The sequence below is a fragment of the Sorex araneus genome, chromosome 4 (assembly GCF_027595985.1).
Source record: "Sorex araneus isolate mSorAra2 chromosome 4, mSorAra2.pri, whole genome shotgun sequence".
NCBI classification, from domain to species: Eukaryota; Metazoa; Chordata; class Mammalia; order Eulipotyphla; family Soricidae; genus Sorex; species Sorex araneus.
This window is the reverse complement of record NC_073305.1, coordinates 196,599,991-196,615,140: the sequence shown is the minus strand read 5'-3', so window position 1 is coordinate 196,615,140 and position 15,150 is coordinate 196,599,991. Positions and strand designations below refer to the sequence as shown.

General features: G+C 61.1%; 1 protein-coding gene and 1 long non-coding RNA gene across 2 annotated transcripts; one reads left to right on the top strand and one right to left on the bottom strand.

The window, feature by feature from the left end:
• Positions 1–6,928: 6,928 nt before the first annotated feature.
• On the bottom strand, positions 6,929–14,340 carry SERPINE1 (serpin family E member 1). The gene is made up of 9 exons (XM_004620864.2): positions 13,949–14,340; positions 12,763–13,022; positions 12,019–12,252; positions 11,064–11,258; positions 10,285–10,483; positions 9,209–9,309; positions 9,017–9,103; positions 8,846–8,929; positions 6,929–8,507 (listed from the first exon to the last, which is right to left on the bottom strand). Exons 2-9 carry the CDS (start codon positions 13,019–13,021, stop codon positions 8,470–8,472), a joined length of 1,197 nt encoding a protein of 398 aa, XP_004620921.2. The 5' UTR covers position 13,022; positions 13,949–14,340; the 3' UTR covers positions 6,929–8,469.
• On the top strand, positions 11,127–12,121 carry LOC129404215 (uncharacterized). The gene is made up of 3 exons (XR_008629767.1): positions 11,127–11,244; positions 11,382–11,569; positions 12,042–12,121. It is a non-coding gene; the product is annotated as an uncharacterized LOC129404215 (long non-coding RNA).
• Positions 14,341–15,150: the final 810 nt, after the last annotated feature.

Sequence of the window (15,150 nt, the reverse complement as noted above, 5' to 3'; positions counted from 1 at the left end):
CTTCTGCCTGCATTCTAGAGTGCCCGCATGGAGCTCAGGCTTGGGGCTCCCTCTGCTTTGCACCTGGAGGCACGGAGGGGAGGCGGCAGGGAGGTGGCCGTGGCTTGGGGCTAGAGCCCCCACCTGCTTGCGCAGGGCTCTGGCTTCAATCCCACCACCACCACCACACACACACACACACACACACACACACACACACTCACACTCACTCACACAGAGTCATCATCTGTATGCAAGTGTTGGACCTGTTGTCTTTTTGTTTTTTCTTTTCGGGTCACACCCGGCGATGCTCAGGATTACTCCTGGCTCCACACTCAGGAGTTACTCCTGGTGGTGCTCAGGGGGCCCTATATGATGCTGGGAATCGAACCAGCTTGGCTGTATGCAAGGCAAACGCCCTCCCCGCTGTGCTATCGCTCCAGCCCCCGTGTCGTCTTTCTTCTCACGCAAAATGTGCTCAGTTTGGAGGGCCTTGGCCATGCCCACTGGTGCTCAGGGGTCTCTCCTGACAGTGCTGGGGGACTGTGGTGCTGGGGATGGAACGGGGGTCAGCCATAGCCAACGCCTCAACCTCTGTCCCATCTCTCGAGTCCCTGATACATCGGGGGAGGGGCACTGGGGCTACACACAGCTCTGTGCTGGGGGTGATCTTAAGTGACCGTGTGGGGCTGGGCGACAGACTGGCCCCTCTGCTCTCTCTCAGCCCCTAATGGGCAGCCTTGAGTCCAGAGTTGAATACTGCACGTTTCATCTGCTGTGCTCGAGAACCACACATGGTTCTTCCTTTGCTGCTTTCGTCCACCCAGGGCCTGATTCTGGCATGTCCCGGGCCTTTACTGGATGAATAAAGAAACGACTCTCCATTTGAACATTCCTCTGTCACCTCATACTCCATCACCCGAACAGGTTCCTTCCTCCCTCCTGCTATGGCCCAGGTCCCTGCCTTTCCCTGGGCCGCTGACTCTGCCAGGGCCCTCGGGGTTGTCCAAACATCAGCCCTGGCCATGCCGGGAGACGGTGTGAGGATGTCGGCCGTGCGCAGACGCCTCAGCCTCTGTCCCGTCTCTCAGGTGCTGTGGGTGAGTCTTGCCCGGCCGCACCAGGTGGTACCCGGGGAGAGAGGGGCCCTCCGACAGGAAGGGAAGGGCCTTCCGAAAAGCGTCCTCCTGCGTCCCTCTCCCTCCTGCCACCTTGCTCCGGGCTGTCCCTCCCGGTGACGCTGTTCCGAGTTTCCTGCAGGCCTTCCATTCTCTTCCCACGCCCCCCTCCCCCTGGGCTTACTCACTCTTGAGTCTCAATCAAGCAGCCGCTCCTGATGAGCCCCTTATACTCCAGACTATACAGTCGTGCGTCACTTAATGACAGGGGCCCGTTCCGAGGGCTGCGTCACTGGGGCTGTGTCCTCGGGCGAACGTCACTGTCACGCCACCAGGCACGCGGCACAGCCCCCCCCCCCGCCCCCCCCACACACCTGGCAGGACGGGGGTGCCTGCGGGGACCCGCCGTGCAGGCGGCTCGGCATGGATGGACACGTGGCACAGCCGCCCTGGGTGTCAGCGTCGGCCCTGCCCGCGTGGCGTCTCTGCTGGCCGCAGCCTCATCTGCAGCACTTGACAGGAGCTGACAAGTATAGGGCCCTGGGGCCCCAGCATAAAGTCAAGCTTGAGCATCTGGGCTTGGCCTGGCCTTCAGAGTGGGCCAGATGTTGGGGCCACGGGTCCTGGGCTCCCCCAGGCTCTCTGGCCACTGGAGCCACAGCGCCCCCTGGTGGCCAGGAGAAAGCCACGCCTTCCCGGGACCTTGGCTCCCCACTAAGTCACCCCATTCGGAACACAGCGAGCGTGACTTTCTTTTATCACCCACACAGGAGTGCTCAAGGGCTGTTCCTGGCTCTGTGCTCAGAAGTGACTCCTGGTAGTGCTCAGGGGACCCTGTGTGATGCCAGGGATCAACACGGGGGTGCCAACATGCCAGGCCAGCGCCTTCACCCCGGCTTCTCTCTCCCACGGGCCCCTCTGCCTGTTGGGAGCGACACTTGCTGCCCCCGTCGGCTTGGAAAGCAGATGGTGTCTCCTTGATAAATCACTCGGATAGACTGTCTTCACGGTGGAGGGAACTGGAGGCTTGGCGCACGGGCAGAGACTCGCGCCGGTGACTGAGGTTTACTAGGAAGGCGCGTGCAGTGCCACAGCCGGGGCAGGGCGGGCTGGCGCTTCTTCTCTGAAGAGGCAGAGGGGGAAAACACTCAGAGGCAGAGGGAAGAAGAAAGGCGTGGAAAGGCCAGAGCAGGGCCAGGCTGGGCCCAGCAGGGCCCCGCGCTCGCTTTGTCCTGAAAATATCCCAGCAGAGCAGGGGGTCGGTAAATGGAGCACGTCCTGGGCAAGCGCCCCTGGTGGTCCCGAGGCCAGAGCTGCTGGAACGTTCTTTTCTTCTGCACCTTTGCAGTGCGTCGGGGCTGTGTGCTTTGGGATGAAGGAGAGTTTGCGCTTCTGGAGGCTTCATGGGCGAGGTGCAGGATGGGGGGGGGGGGGGCGGTCGAGAGGCCCTTTCAGTTTCTTTTTGCTCTTTTTTGAATTTCTGAGCAAATCGGTTGCGGGTGAGGAATGGGCTCCTCAGGGCCTAGTTTAGTGCCTGGAATTGGGCACGTCTTTCGGGGTATAAGGAGATCACAGCACCGGGCTCTGGATCCTCGGTGGTTGCCTCCGGCCCCCAGCCCGGCCCCTAGGAGACCAAAAGGTGCAGGAGAGGAGGAAAGGCCCCCCGCTTCCCCGTGGGTTTGCTTGCTGGCCTCTCATGTTGCCAGCTGGGGTCTGAAAACACACCATTAAAAGCAGGAATTTTGAGGCCTCTGGGAATGGCTCAGAGGTAGAGCATTTGCCTACAGGGGAGAGACCGGGATTGAGTTTGATGCCCGGGACTGCCCCAGGTGCCCGAATGCGATTCCAGTGGCACTGCATTCGTGACTTCTGCCACCCAACCTAATGGGCAGCTCCACCCTCCCCAGGTCATTGCAGTGATGACAGCAGAGAGAGAAGGGAGGAGAGGGAGAGGGAGGAGGAGGCCACATTCACAGGGCTTCCGTTCCAAGCCCGTTTTACTGTGGGTCATTGTTCCTCTGTCACTGTGCTCCAGGATGACTCTGGCAAAAGCGCCCGCTCGGCGAGTGGAGGCCGAGTTAGGTCCCCGGGGGCTGCCTGCGTGCTGAGCCTGTCCCTCTGGGCTGTCTGTGACCTTGGACACCACAGCTGATGGTGTGGACTCTGCAAGCAGCTAAGTGTGTGTGACCCTGGGTCATCACCATGGCAACCACAGGGAAGGGAAAGGGAAGAGCATTATCCTGGGCAGGTATGAAGGCAGGAGAGGAGGCAGAGCAGGTAAAGGCAGGGCTGGGGGTACATCTTGGGTAGGGGGAGGGACCATGGGGTCTGCAGTAGGAGGAGGAAAGCTGGAGTGCCAGCCCCCAGAGGTGAGTGTAGAAGCATTTTGTGGGTTTTTGGGGGGATGGGTGTTTTGTTTTGGTTTGGGGCCACACGTGGTGATGCTCAGGGCTCCATCCTGACTGTATTTGGCAATTATTCCTGGTGTTGGTTGGGAATGTCGAGGGTCGAATCCGGTTGGCCATGTGCAAGGCCAGCATCCTCCCTGCTGTCCTATCACTCCGGCCCCTTGTTTTTGTTTTTTGGGCCCCATCCAGCAGTGCTCAGGAGTTACTCCTGGCTCTGTGCGCTGGAATCACGCCTGGTGGACTCAGGGCACCATCTGAGATGCTGGGGACCGAACTCAGTCGGCCGTGTGCAAAGCAAATGCCTAACCTGCTGTCCTCATGCTGTGGCCCGGGGGTTGGTGCGTTTCGCGCGCCAGGCCACATCTCGGTGGCGCAGCTCTAACCTGAGCCAGCCAAGAGTCTGTCCCCCAGTCCCTGCCAGCTGCCTGTCTGAGAAGCCAAGGGAGAAAGGAGAGGGGGCAGGGGTAGGAGCAGCTGGGGGGACGGGGAGAAGGGGGGACAGGGCGAAGGTGGGGGCATGGGGAGCAGCTGGGGGACAGGGGGAGCAGGTGGGGGGATGGGAGCAGGTGGGGGATGGGAACAGCTTGGGATGTGGAGAAGGTGGGGGGATGGGAGCAGCTGGGGGACGGGAGCAGTCCTCTGAGCCAACAGAGGGACAGTGCTTTCCTGCCCTCTTCCTTCCTCCCAGGCCCTCTGGTCCTGGCTCAGGCTGTGGCGGGGGTGTAGGGTCCTCTTAGTACATCAGTGTTGGGGAGAAGAGAAGCCTTGAGGAAACCCATCTAGAGCAGAAGCAGGGCTGGAGAGAATGGCCAGTGGGCCTTGTGTGCGGCCGACCCAGGTTCAGTTCCCGGCACTCCATAGGGTCTCACAAGTCCACTGGGAGTGATCCCCGAGCGTCACTGGGTGTGGTGCATCCCCAATAAATAAAGAAAAGGGGCTGGAGCAATAGCACAGCGGCAGGGCGTTTGCCTTGCATGCAGCCGACCTGGGTTCGATTCCCAGCATCCCATATGGTCCCCGGAGCACCGCCAGGAGTAATTCCTGAGTGCAGAGTCAGAAGTAACCCCTGTGCAATGCTGGGTGTGACCCCAAAAGGAAACTAAATAAATAAATAAATAAATAAATAAAAGAGAGTAGTGTCAGCAGGAAGGCTGAGTCCCCACCTAGCCCCAGGAATGCACTGGGCAGCTCCGAGGGAGCAGAGGAAGGGGGGCATGGCAAATGATGGGGGGGGGCAGAGGCCTGAGCAGCCTCTCCCACCTCACTCTGGGAAATTGGGTGCTGGGAGAAGGTAGGGGGTGAGCAGAGCCTCCCCCGGTTCCGGGTGTGAACCCCAACTGTATTTGGGGCTCAGTCTGTGTGGGCAGTGGTGACCACGAGTTTCTGACCAGGCCTATGAGCCCGTCAGCGGCTCTCTGTCATTTCAGGCTAGTGGGGTCCCATCTGGGGGTTCCCAGGGCACTCTGTTCCGGGGTCACCAGCGTCTGTGTGTGGGGACAGGCAGGCCAGGGTGGCACGCTCGGTGTGGAGAACAGTGACCAGGACTGTAGCAGGAAGCCGGGAAGGCCCAGAGTCCATCACAGAGGTTCCAGATTTAGAATCGTGTGCCCCCACCCCAGGGCCCCCCATGCCCGCCGCCCGCAGATGCAGCTGGAGCCAGAGCCGGGCAGGTGTGCTGTGCGGGCTGAGTCATGACGTGACGCCACAGCCGCCCGCTCCACCAACAATGACCATCTTTGTGCACAGGGAGAGAATCTGGAGGATGCTTTTGAGCACTTAGCAAAGTATCCAAGAACCCCTGTGGGCTGGGGGTGCTATTTCATTCCCTCTTTCTTTTTTTCTCATTTTGGTTTTGGGGCTACATTTAGCAGTGCTCAGGGGCTCTCAGGGATCACTCTGGGGGTGCTCGGGGGGCCCTCTGGGATGCTGGGGATCGAGCTCGGGTCTGTCTGCTGCATGCGAGGTCAGCACCCTCCCCGCTGTGCTGTCACTTCAGCCCCTCCCTCGGTTTTAGCGGGGGGCTTCCCGTGGTTTGCCCTCCTTCAGACATGAGCTTGCACACGTGCTGTGGGGGCGGGGGTGGGTGCAGTAAGTGTCTTCACGCTGGCACTCAAGTTTGGGTTATCCAGGTGGCCCTGCCTGGCCTCGGTGCCCTCAGTACTTTAGCTGAGGGGCTCACCCAACACTGCCCTGCGGTGCTTACACATGCCAGACTGGACACACATGGGATACTGGGGGTTGGACCTCATGAGTGCAAATGCTGTCAGGCCAACGCTGAGTCTCAGGGCCCTTTGTCCTGCTTCCAGGGCTGGGCGGCTCCAGGGACTCAGACAGTCACTTCTTGGTACTTTTGTAATTGCTGGAAATGTTCTGGGGGCCAGAGAGATAATACAGTAGGTAAAACACTTGGTTTGCATGTGCCAGGAGTAACCCTGAGCAGTGCTGTGGGGCGGGGGGAGAGAAAGAGAGTGAAAGGAAGGAAGGGAAGAAAGAAGGGAGGGAGGAAGGGAGGGAAGGAGGAAGGAAAGAAGAAAGAAAAAGAAAGAGGGGGAGGGGACTGGAGCGATAGCACAGTGGGTAGGGCGTTTGCTTTGCACGCAGCCTACCTGGGTTCGATCCCTGGCATCCCATAGGGTCCCCTGAGCAGTGCCAGGAGTGATTCCTGAGTGCAGAGCCAGGAAGAATCCCTGAGCATTGCCAGGTGGATCCAAAAAGAAAAAAAAAATTAAAAAAAGAAAGAAAAAAATTGATTTTGAAGGTCTGAGCAGAAAGGAATTGGGGGGGGGGCAGTCTTTGGCAGGGGCCTTCCAAGTAGAGAAAGAATAAAAAGGGCTTTTCAGGGGAAATTTTAAGGAAGCTATAAAGGGTCTGGAGAAAAGGAGTCTTGTCGCCAGAGTGCCCAGGGGGTATCTAAGGCACAGGAAGGACGGTGGCACCCCAGTGTGAGTGCAGAGCCTGGGGCACACCACCTGGCACAGATATGGGGAGGCCATGCCAGGAGCCAGGGGGGCAGCTCTGCCCAGGGGCTGGCAGGAGTTTGGGGGAGACTCTCCCCTGTTTCTTTTGCTCCTTGGGCCACACCCGGCAGTGCTCAGGGCTGACTCCTGACTCTGTGCCCAGGGATCACTCCTGGCAGGGCTCAGGGGGCCCTGTGGGATGCCAGGGATCAAACCTGCAAGGCAAGTGCCCTCCCACTGTGCTGTCACTCTGGCCCCACCCCTCTTTTCAGAGGATCAGGCCCAGGAAGAAGCCCCCCACCTGCATCGTGTTCCTGGAATCTGCTCTCAGAGCTGGCGTGGGCTGTTACCCCAGCTCTGTGACGGCAGCCGGGGACAGGGACTGGGGGGTTCCAAGGATCCTTCCTCCCTCAAGACCCCAGTTTTGATTCATCTATATGACAAACACAGAAAGTCCAGTCACTGGGACAGTGTAGGCTTATGCTTTTATTGATTTATATTAATAGTCCTTTTTTTTAAAAAATAAAACCATTTTTTTTTTAGTCATTTAAATATCAAAAGTGAAAAAGGCACATTCCATCACACGTCACTCAAGAACTCGGGTGCTCACATTTGGGGGGGGCGTTTCGTGAGGGCAGCCTGTGGCCACCGACACTGTCCAGTGCATGACGAACAAAGGGGAACTGAGCCGGACCAGAACCAGGGGTTGGGGCCCCTCCCTCGGGGAGTCTTCCTGGGGTGATCTTCCTCTGGCCGCTGGGCCAGGCAGGCGGTGGTAGAATCAGCCCTGGGCTGCCGCCGGCTGGTCGCCGTTGGCAAAGGTGATCTCGTCCGGGTCACCGAGCCCGCCACTGTCCCTCTCCTCACTCTCATTGTCTCCCTCTCACGTGTCTGGGCTCCACACAGCAGCCGGAAATGACTCACGGGCGTGAGTCACCAGCGAGCTGAGTCACCCTGTAATTGGGGAAAGTTCTGTCCTGCTGGGTCGGGCAGATCTCCCACTTGTGCTCCTAAATAGATCGGAAACTTCTGAAGCCTCTGACTGGCCTCACTTGGGTCCCTCGCACCCACCACTTCCTTTGGGTCCAGTCAAGGGGAGAGAGAGGCTGGCCAGGCCAGGGCCAGGCCGGGAGCCAGGGCGGGAAGCTCTGAGTGGCCACCAGGTGGCGGTGTGGTGCCGTCACTCCCGCGTGCCCCCTGGGTCTGGCAGTGGGCAAGCAGGCTCCGGGCCAGACACCTCCAAGGGGTCTAGAAGCGAGTGTACAGTGGACCCTCAGCCCCCCACCCCCGAGCACCGTCTCTGGCAAGCACACGAGCAGAAGCATGTGATAAATATTCAAGCGTGCCCCCCCGCATCCCCTCCCCAGCCGGGGCTGAGAGCCCAGCACACACAGCCTGCCCGCCTTCCTGCAAAATCAAGTTTGTGGGAAGCAGAAATCCGCTTCTGGGAGTAAACAATTCCCCGACACTCAGGATCAGGAACGCACCCAGCCCTGGGGCGGGCGGGCGGGCGGGCGGGCGCCCTGAGCCCACTCGGCTTCTGAGCCCAAAGGGTGGCTTGCGCCTGGCCCTTGGCCAGCAGCCAGCCTCGGCCGAGCAGACAGTGCTCCAGTGATGGCAACGTGACCGGAACGCAAATCCTCCCCCCAGCCCCAGGAGCTCCGGGAGCCTCGAAGGCCGCCCTGCCAAGGCCTCTGAAGGTTGGCCCCGAGCACCCCACGCCGGGCTGGAGCCTGTGCGGGCGCTTCTTTAAGTCTGCAGTAGGTGGGGGCTCTGCCTTCAGGGGGGCCCTCAGAGGTGCCCCCAGGACTTCCTTGGACATTTGCTCATGTCCTCCTGGGAGAGGCTGAGGTCTGGGTGAGTTATCAGTTCAAAAAAAAAAAAAAAAAAAGCAAATGTCTTTTCTTTCTCTGGAAAGATGAATCCAGCAGAGATGTCACACTCCAGACGTGCTTCCTCGCAGGTCCTTGTCCAGTTGTGTCCCACCTGGCCGCCACCTGCCCGCACTCAGGGCTCCATCACTTGGCCCATGAAAAGGATCGTTCCTGAGGACAGAGACAAGAGGTGAGCACGGGTGGAACTGCCTCGTTGAATGGGGTGAATGGGGCTGAGTGTGGGCAATGTGTGAGATGGGGGTCCTGGCAGCTTCTGAGATTCAGTGGGGGGATCCTGGGGGGGTCCAGTCTCTATGTGTGTGTATGCATATGTGTGTGGGGTATATCTGCATGTGTGCACATGTGTGCCTGCACATGTGTATGTATATGCACACATGCATGTACATGTATGTATGTGCGCAAACATGTGTATGTATATGCATGTGTGTGCACCTGTCTGGCTGGAGTCCAGCCTGGGGCTGGAAGGTGGACGCACGCCCAGCTCTCACCTGTGGGGTTGTGTCGTACCACGAAGAGGAAGGGCCTGTCCATGATGATCTCCTCGGGGGCCATGCGGGCTGAGATGACCACAGCTGGAAGGGACAGGTGTGTGTTAGCGGTGGGACCAGGTGGGGCCTCGGCGTCCCCAGGGTCACTTGGCACCCCAGGCCAGGACTCACCAGTGGAGGAAGAGGCCACCGTGCCGCTCTCGTCCACCTTGATCTTCACCTTCTGTAGCGCTTGGGACACGTAGAGTGGTTCTTGGTCTGAAATGAGGGATCCCAGACCCCTGAGTCACAGCTGCACAGGGCAGGTCCCCAGGTGCCCCTCACCCTGTCCGCCGGGAGAAGCCAGCAAGGGGGTGGCCTCACCTGAGAGGCTCCTGAAGTCCGCCCGGCTGGGGCTGAACACGTCGCTCACGCCCAGGTCCTCCAGCGGCCGCCGCAGGTCGATTTCACTCTCCAGCGAGAACCTGTGGCGGTGGCGGCAGGGAGAGGCTGTGGGGAGCTGCTCCTCGCCCACCCCCTGTGGGGGCACCTGACTCCGCCCTCGCCCCCTGCTGCTCTGGGCCTCCTCAGCCTGTGACTAATGAAGGGAGAGGCTGTGGGGAGCTGCTCCTTGCCCACCCCCTGTGGGGGCACCTGACTCCGCCCTCGCCCCCTGCTGCTCTGGGCCTCCTCAGCCTGTGGCTAATGACTGTCCTCAGCCCAGCAGCGTTTCTGCACCTATAGGAAGAGCCAGTCTGGCTGCAGGAGGGAGCAAGGACAGGTTCTCCTGCGGGCGGCCGGAGGAGCATCTAGGCTGGAGGTGTGCTGCCGAGTGCGGGCCCCAGGGAGGAGCCGACGGGGCTGCGGGGTGGGGGTCACTGCCTCCCACCAGCAGGTGACTCATGGGCTCATGGGCTTGATTTGGGAGAGAGGCAGAACCCACTCAAATCTCCACCCTCCAGAGTTGGGCAACAGGAAGGCTGGGCGGGGGGGCGAGGGGGACATGGCCACAGCTTCTGGATGATTCTTTCACTGCCCAGCCCAGCCCCCTTGGCTCCTGCAGAGATGGTGAGAGCCGCAGCTGAGAGCCCTTCTCGGTGTTTATGGGGCAGGGGCGGGGCCTTCTGGAGAGGGGCAGGCGGAGCCACCCTCTCTGCCCTGCCTCCATCCTTGCTCTGGGGGTCCTGTGAGTGGTGTGAGGCCAGATGGGGCACAGGTCCTGCACCCCCACCCCCCGCCCTCCAGCAGAAGCAGGACGGAGGCGGCGGCTTAATCAAACCCATGCTTGTCTATTTCCCGCCAGCCTGCCACCACCATCGGGCTGGAAACCCCGGGGGTTGGGCAGTGGCACCCACCCTGCGCCACCATCAGGCTGGTAAGCCCCGTGGGGGTGGGCAGTGGCGCCCACCCTGCTGCCCCTGTTAGGCGGGGAGCTGCCCGGGGGGCGGATGGGCACTCACTTGGGCAGCACGAGCAGGCGCACGACCTTGGTCATGTTCCCTTTCCACTGGCTCACGAGCTCGGTGTCGAGGATGTCGGTGATGGCGGACAGGGGCACCTCCTTCCGGTAGGGCGCGGCGATGAACATGCTGATGGTGCCTCCGTGGTAGGGCAGCTCCACGATGTCGTAGATGTCGCCGTCAGGGGTGGTGCACTCGGCTGCAGGGACACGGACGCCTTGGAGCAGCGGGCTCCTCACCCTGGCCTCGCCCCCGCGGAGACTCCCCAGCTCTCTGGCATATTCCTATGCCCTTGCCGTGCCGCCGTGCCGAGAGCTGGTTCTCTACCTTTTCTTTGGTGTGGGGGCCCCACCTGACAGTGCTCAGGGCTGATTCCTGGCTCTGAGCTCAGAGATCACTTCTGGCAGGACTCGGGGGACCCTCGGGGATGCTGGGGATGGAATCCATCTTGGCTAGCTGCAAGACCAGCGGGCCCCCTCCACTGCTGTCCTATCGCTGGGGCGCCTCGACCTTGGGGGGCCTCCTTTCCTCCACACTCCTGCCCCCCGAACCCCCGACACCCGCCCTGCCACGCAACTCCTTAATCTCAGCTTCCAACTTCCACACTCCCGGGGGAATCCTGCCAGGAACTTCGGAGGCCCCGGGCGGGACGGGGAGGGGTCAGGGGGGCAGAGGGAGGCCCGGAGGTTTCTGTGTTTCAGCTTCCTCCTGCACGGGAGTCACTTCGGGCATCGTGCCAGGGTTGGTTCTCCCCGGCAGCGCGGGCGGGTGGCACTCACTGTAGTTGAATTTGTTGGTCTGCGCCATCATGGGCACCGAGAAGCTGCTGCCGTCACTCCTGTGGAAGAGGCGGTGGTGGGTGGCCGACGGCGGGAAGGGCAGCGTCCACTGGCCGTTGAAGTACAGCGCATTCACCAGCACCAGCCGAGTCAGCGGGTCCAGGGCATCTGTGCTCAGCAGGTCCGTGATCATGCCTGGGGGTGGGGAGGGGCGGGTGCTCAGGGCCCTGGGCAGACGGTGGGGCTGGGCGCCCTTCTGGCAGCTTCTAGCAGCTTCTAGTCTGGATTTTAGTGTAGTTTTGTTTGTTTGTTTTGCAGGGAGGGTCTATGACCAGCTGTGCTCAGGGCTGACTCCTGGCTCTGTGCTCAGGACTCACTTCTGGCCGTGCTTGAGGGACCCTGTGGGATGCCGGGGATGGAACCCTAGTCGGCTGCGTGCAAGGCTGGCGCCTAAATGCTGAATTGTCTCTCTGGCCCTTCTAAGACTGTTCTGTCTCCCTCAGATGGTAAGTATCAGGCTTGGTCACCCCTTGACTTGGTCCTGAGACCCTAATGGGACCCCAAAACCAGTTTTTTCCCCTTTTGCTCCCTGAGGCTGTAGAAGGGGTTACCCTGTGGCCTGGCGGCTTTTAGGGGCTCCTTCAGGGTGGGTTTGAGGATTCTGAAAGTGTTTGGCCTTTTTTTTTTTTTGGCCTTGATTGGAGGGGGTCTCACCTGGCGACACTCAGTGGTTACTCCTGACTCTGCACCCAGGAATTACTCCTGGCAGTGTTCTGGGGACCATATGTGATGCCGGGGATCAAACCTGTCTTGGCCGCGTGCCAGGCAAATGCCCTCCTGCTATCACTCCAGCCCTGTGTTTGGCTTTCTGACGCAGGGGAGAGGGGGCTGGAGGGGTGAGGCTGGGCTGGGGGTCCTGGTCTCTGCAGCCCTGGCCCTGAGCCTGTGCGCTCACCTTTGGTGTGTTTCTGCACCCAGTCGTTCACGATGAACCTGGCTCTCTCCACCTCCAAGAAGTCCACCTGCTTGACCGTGGTCCGGAACAGCTTGAAGAAGTGGGGCATGAAGCCGGGGCTCAGGAGCAGGTCGCGCTGCACGAAGATGGCGTTGGCGGCACTCAACTCGTCCTTGTTCCACGGGGCCAGGAGCTGCTTCTGCAGCCGGCGCAGGGCGGGCGCCACGCCGCTGTCTGCTGGGCCAGAGGACGCGACAAGCTCAGGCCTCTATCCTGCGCTCAGGGCGGTTTCCTCCTCGGGGGTGGGTGGGCCACACCCAGCAGAGCCTACTCCTGGCTCTGTGCTCAGAGTGGGCCCCTGGTGGTGCTCGGGGCCCCTGCAGGGTGCTGGGATCAGTGATGCCCTGCTCACTGCTCTGTCCACCCCAAGTTTTCCATTTTTATGAGCCTTTCCCCTTTAGTTCAGGGCTCTGGGGGCCGGTTCTGGCTAACTGGGCCACATAGTTCCACGCTCCAGTCCAGCGGGGCTGGGCGAATGTGCACATTCTTCCAGCAGCCTCGGGCTGGGTGCTTTACCGGTCCCCTTCTGGAAGCAGAAGGCGGGTGAAGGGGACAGGGAGCAGGCCGAGGTCATCAAGCCTGCCGAGGGGCGTGGCAGGAAGGAGATGGGGGGCCCGAGTCGGGTCAGCATTTCCTCGGTATCTGGCGGTGCCCCCAGCCCCCGCTCCTGGGCCCCAGTCCCACCTTCCGTCCGGAAGTGCATGGCCTCCTGGATCTGTCGCTGGCTCTCCCCCGCCGTGGTGGTCTGGAGCATGGCCAGCACGGAAGCCACGCCGTATGGGGAGAAGGCCATGTTGCTGTCAGGGGAGGCCTGGGCCACCTGCTGGAACACCTGCACCCCAAAGTCCGTGACCAGCCGGGCTGCCCGCACCGGGTCGCTCCTTGTGCCTGTGGCCAGGGCCAGGCCCAGGGCCAGGCAGGTGAGGACGGGGCCACTGAACATCCTAGGGGCACAAACAGAAGCGTGAGGGAGGGGCAGGGGAGGGGAGGCACCCCACGTTGTGCTGGCACGTGGGGAGACCACGCTGGGTTTGCATCAAAGCCCTCCTCCTCCCGGCCCAGGCAATCTTGTGTATTTTTGGGGAGTTTCCCCACTGGGCTCAGGGGACCCACAGCTCTCCCTGGCAGTGCTCAGGGACCCACGTGGTGATGAGATTTGAACCCTGGTTCCTGGACACGTGAAGGATGAGTCCCAACCACTGGACCATCTCTTTGGCCCCCTTGAGAGGGTTTAAATTTTGTATTTGGGTGCCAGGAATGGAACCCGGATGTGCCACTTGAATGGCATCTCCTCTGCCCCCCAGCCCCAGCTTCCCACTGACCCCCCATCCTGAGGTCTTCAGCACAATTTCTTTTTTGTGGGGAGAGGGTTGGACCACACTTGGTGGTGCTGGACCCGACGCCTGGCTCTCTGCACTCAGGGAGCACTCCTGGTGGGCTCAGGGGACCCTATGGGGTGCTGGGGATCGAAATGGGTCAAGATCTTTGCAGTGAGCTGCACTAGTGCTCCAGCCTTCATCTCTTGGAAATTTGTCTCTTGGAAATTCTTGGTACCACCTTCCTCGTTCCCAGGAGGCCGGGACACCCGAGGATAATGCCCCGAGCCTGCAGGATGCTTCCAGAGTCTTCCTGGGGGCTCCCCTCTCAGCTCATCCCTCCCGGGGGCTGTGGGGTCGAATGGCAGTGTCTCACAGGGCAGAAGAGGCCCATTCCTAGGGGTGGGGACCCCTTTCCCTACTGCCTGGAGATCACTACTATGGTCGGATTCTGCCAGGGTCCGAGTCTGCCCCGGGAGCAGGAGTGAGGACCCCGGAGGGAGGAGATCCCGCAAGGGCCCCGAGTGTGCGGAGAGCGTCCACCCTCCTCTTACCTCAGGTCTCGGTGCTCCGGGGTCTGGTGGTGTAGGCTCAGCTGCGGTCGCCGCAGGGATGCTGGATGTGGTGGTGGCCGCGGTGGCTGGACCGGGGCTGCACAGAGAGAGAGAGGGCTCTGCAGGCAGTGCTCCTGAGCATGGAACTAGAGGCAGCTGCGTTCCCGGGGAGCCCCGGCCGCCTCCTTTTAAAGCAGATTTGGGCAGGAAGTAGATGAACTCATGGGCGGCCCCTCCCACTTTCTGGCTGTGGAGTGCAGCAGCTGGGGGCCTCCCGCCCCTCCCCTGTGGGTTGCTAAGGCGTGTGCGTGCGTGAGTACGTGTGTGTGTGTGTGTGTGTGTGTACATGTGACACCCCAGTCTTGGCCACTGTCTCCCTCCATCTGGCTCGTCTCCCAGCTCCCCTGTCTGTCTCTGGATGGCGTTGCCAACTGGACACTGGCAGAGCCTCAAGCTGCCCAGTGTCTGGTGTGACAGTGGCCCCCAGGGCCCCCAGAGACCGACTCCTCCTTTCCCCAGAGACAGTCACCTCGAAGTTCTCAAAGAGGCCAAGGAGCCCTGTGTGTTTTCTTGCCAGCCTCGGGCACACCCTCCCTCCTGGCCAGCAGCCCGCGGGCACAGAGGAACGTGCCATGTCTGGGTCTGGGTGGCTGGGACAGACGCTGCCTTTGCCTCTGGCTGCCAGGCTCCGGTGATGCAGGACTGAGTCCCCCGAGCGTCCAGACGCTGGAGGTGCCCCCAGGGGAACCTCTTTTGTGCCCAGGGCTCTGGGTGGATCACAGGTGTGCCCGGTGGGGGGACTAGAGGCTGGACAGGATCCAGGGGGACGTCTGGGCTGCGGAATTCAGAGTTTGTTTTTCTTGTTTCTTTTTTTGGTTCCTCTGGGGCCACACCCGGCGATGCTCAAGGGTTGCTCCTGTCTCTGCACTCAGGAATCTCTCCTGGAGGTGCTTGGGGGACCCTATGGGATGCCAGGGATCGAACCTGGGTGGGCCAGGTGTGAAGCAAGAGCCCTCCCTGCTGGACTATCGCACCAGTCCCAGGTTTTTGGTTTTTGTTTTGGAGCCACACCCAGCAAGGGTGCTCAGTGATCACTCCTGCCATGCTTGGGGGACCCTGTGGGGTCAGACCCAGGTCTGTGTGTGCAAGGCAGGCACCCTCCCCGTGGTGCTGTGGCTGGGGGTTTGGTCTCTGAGCAGGAG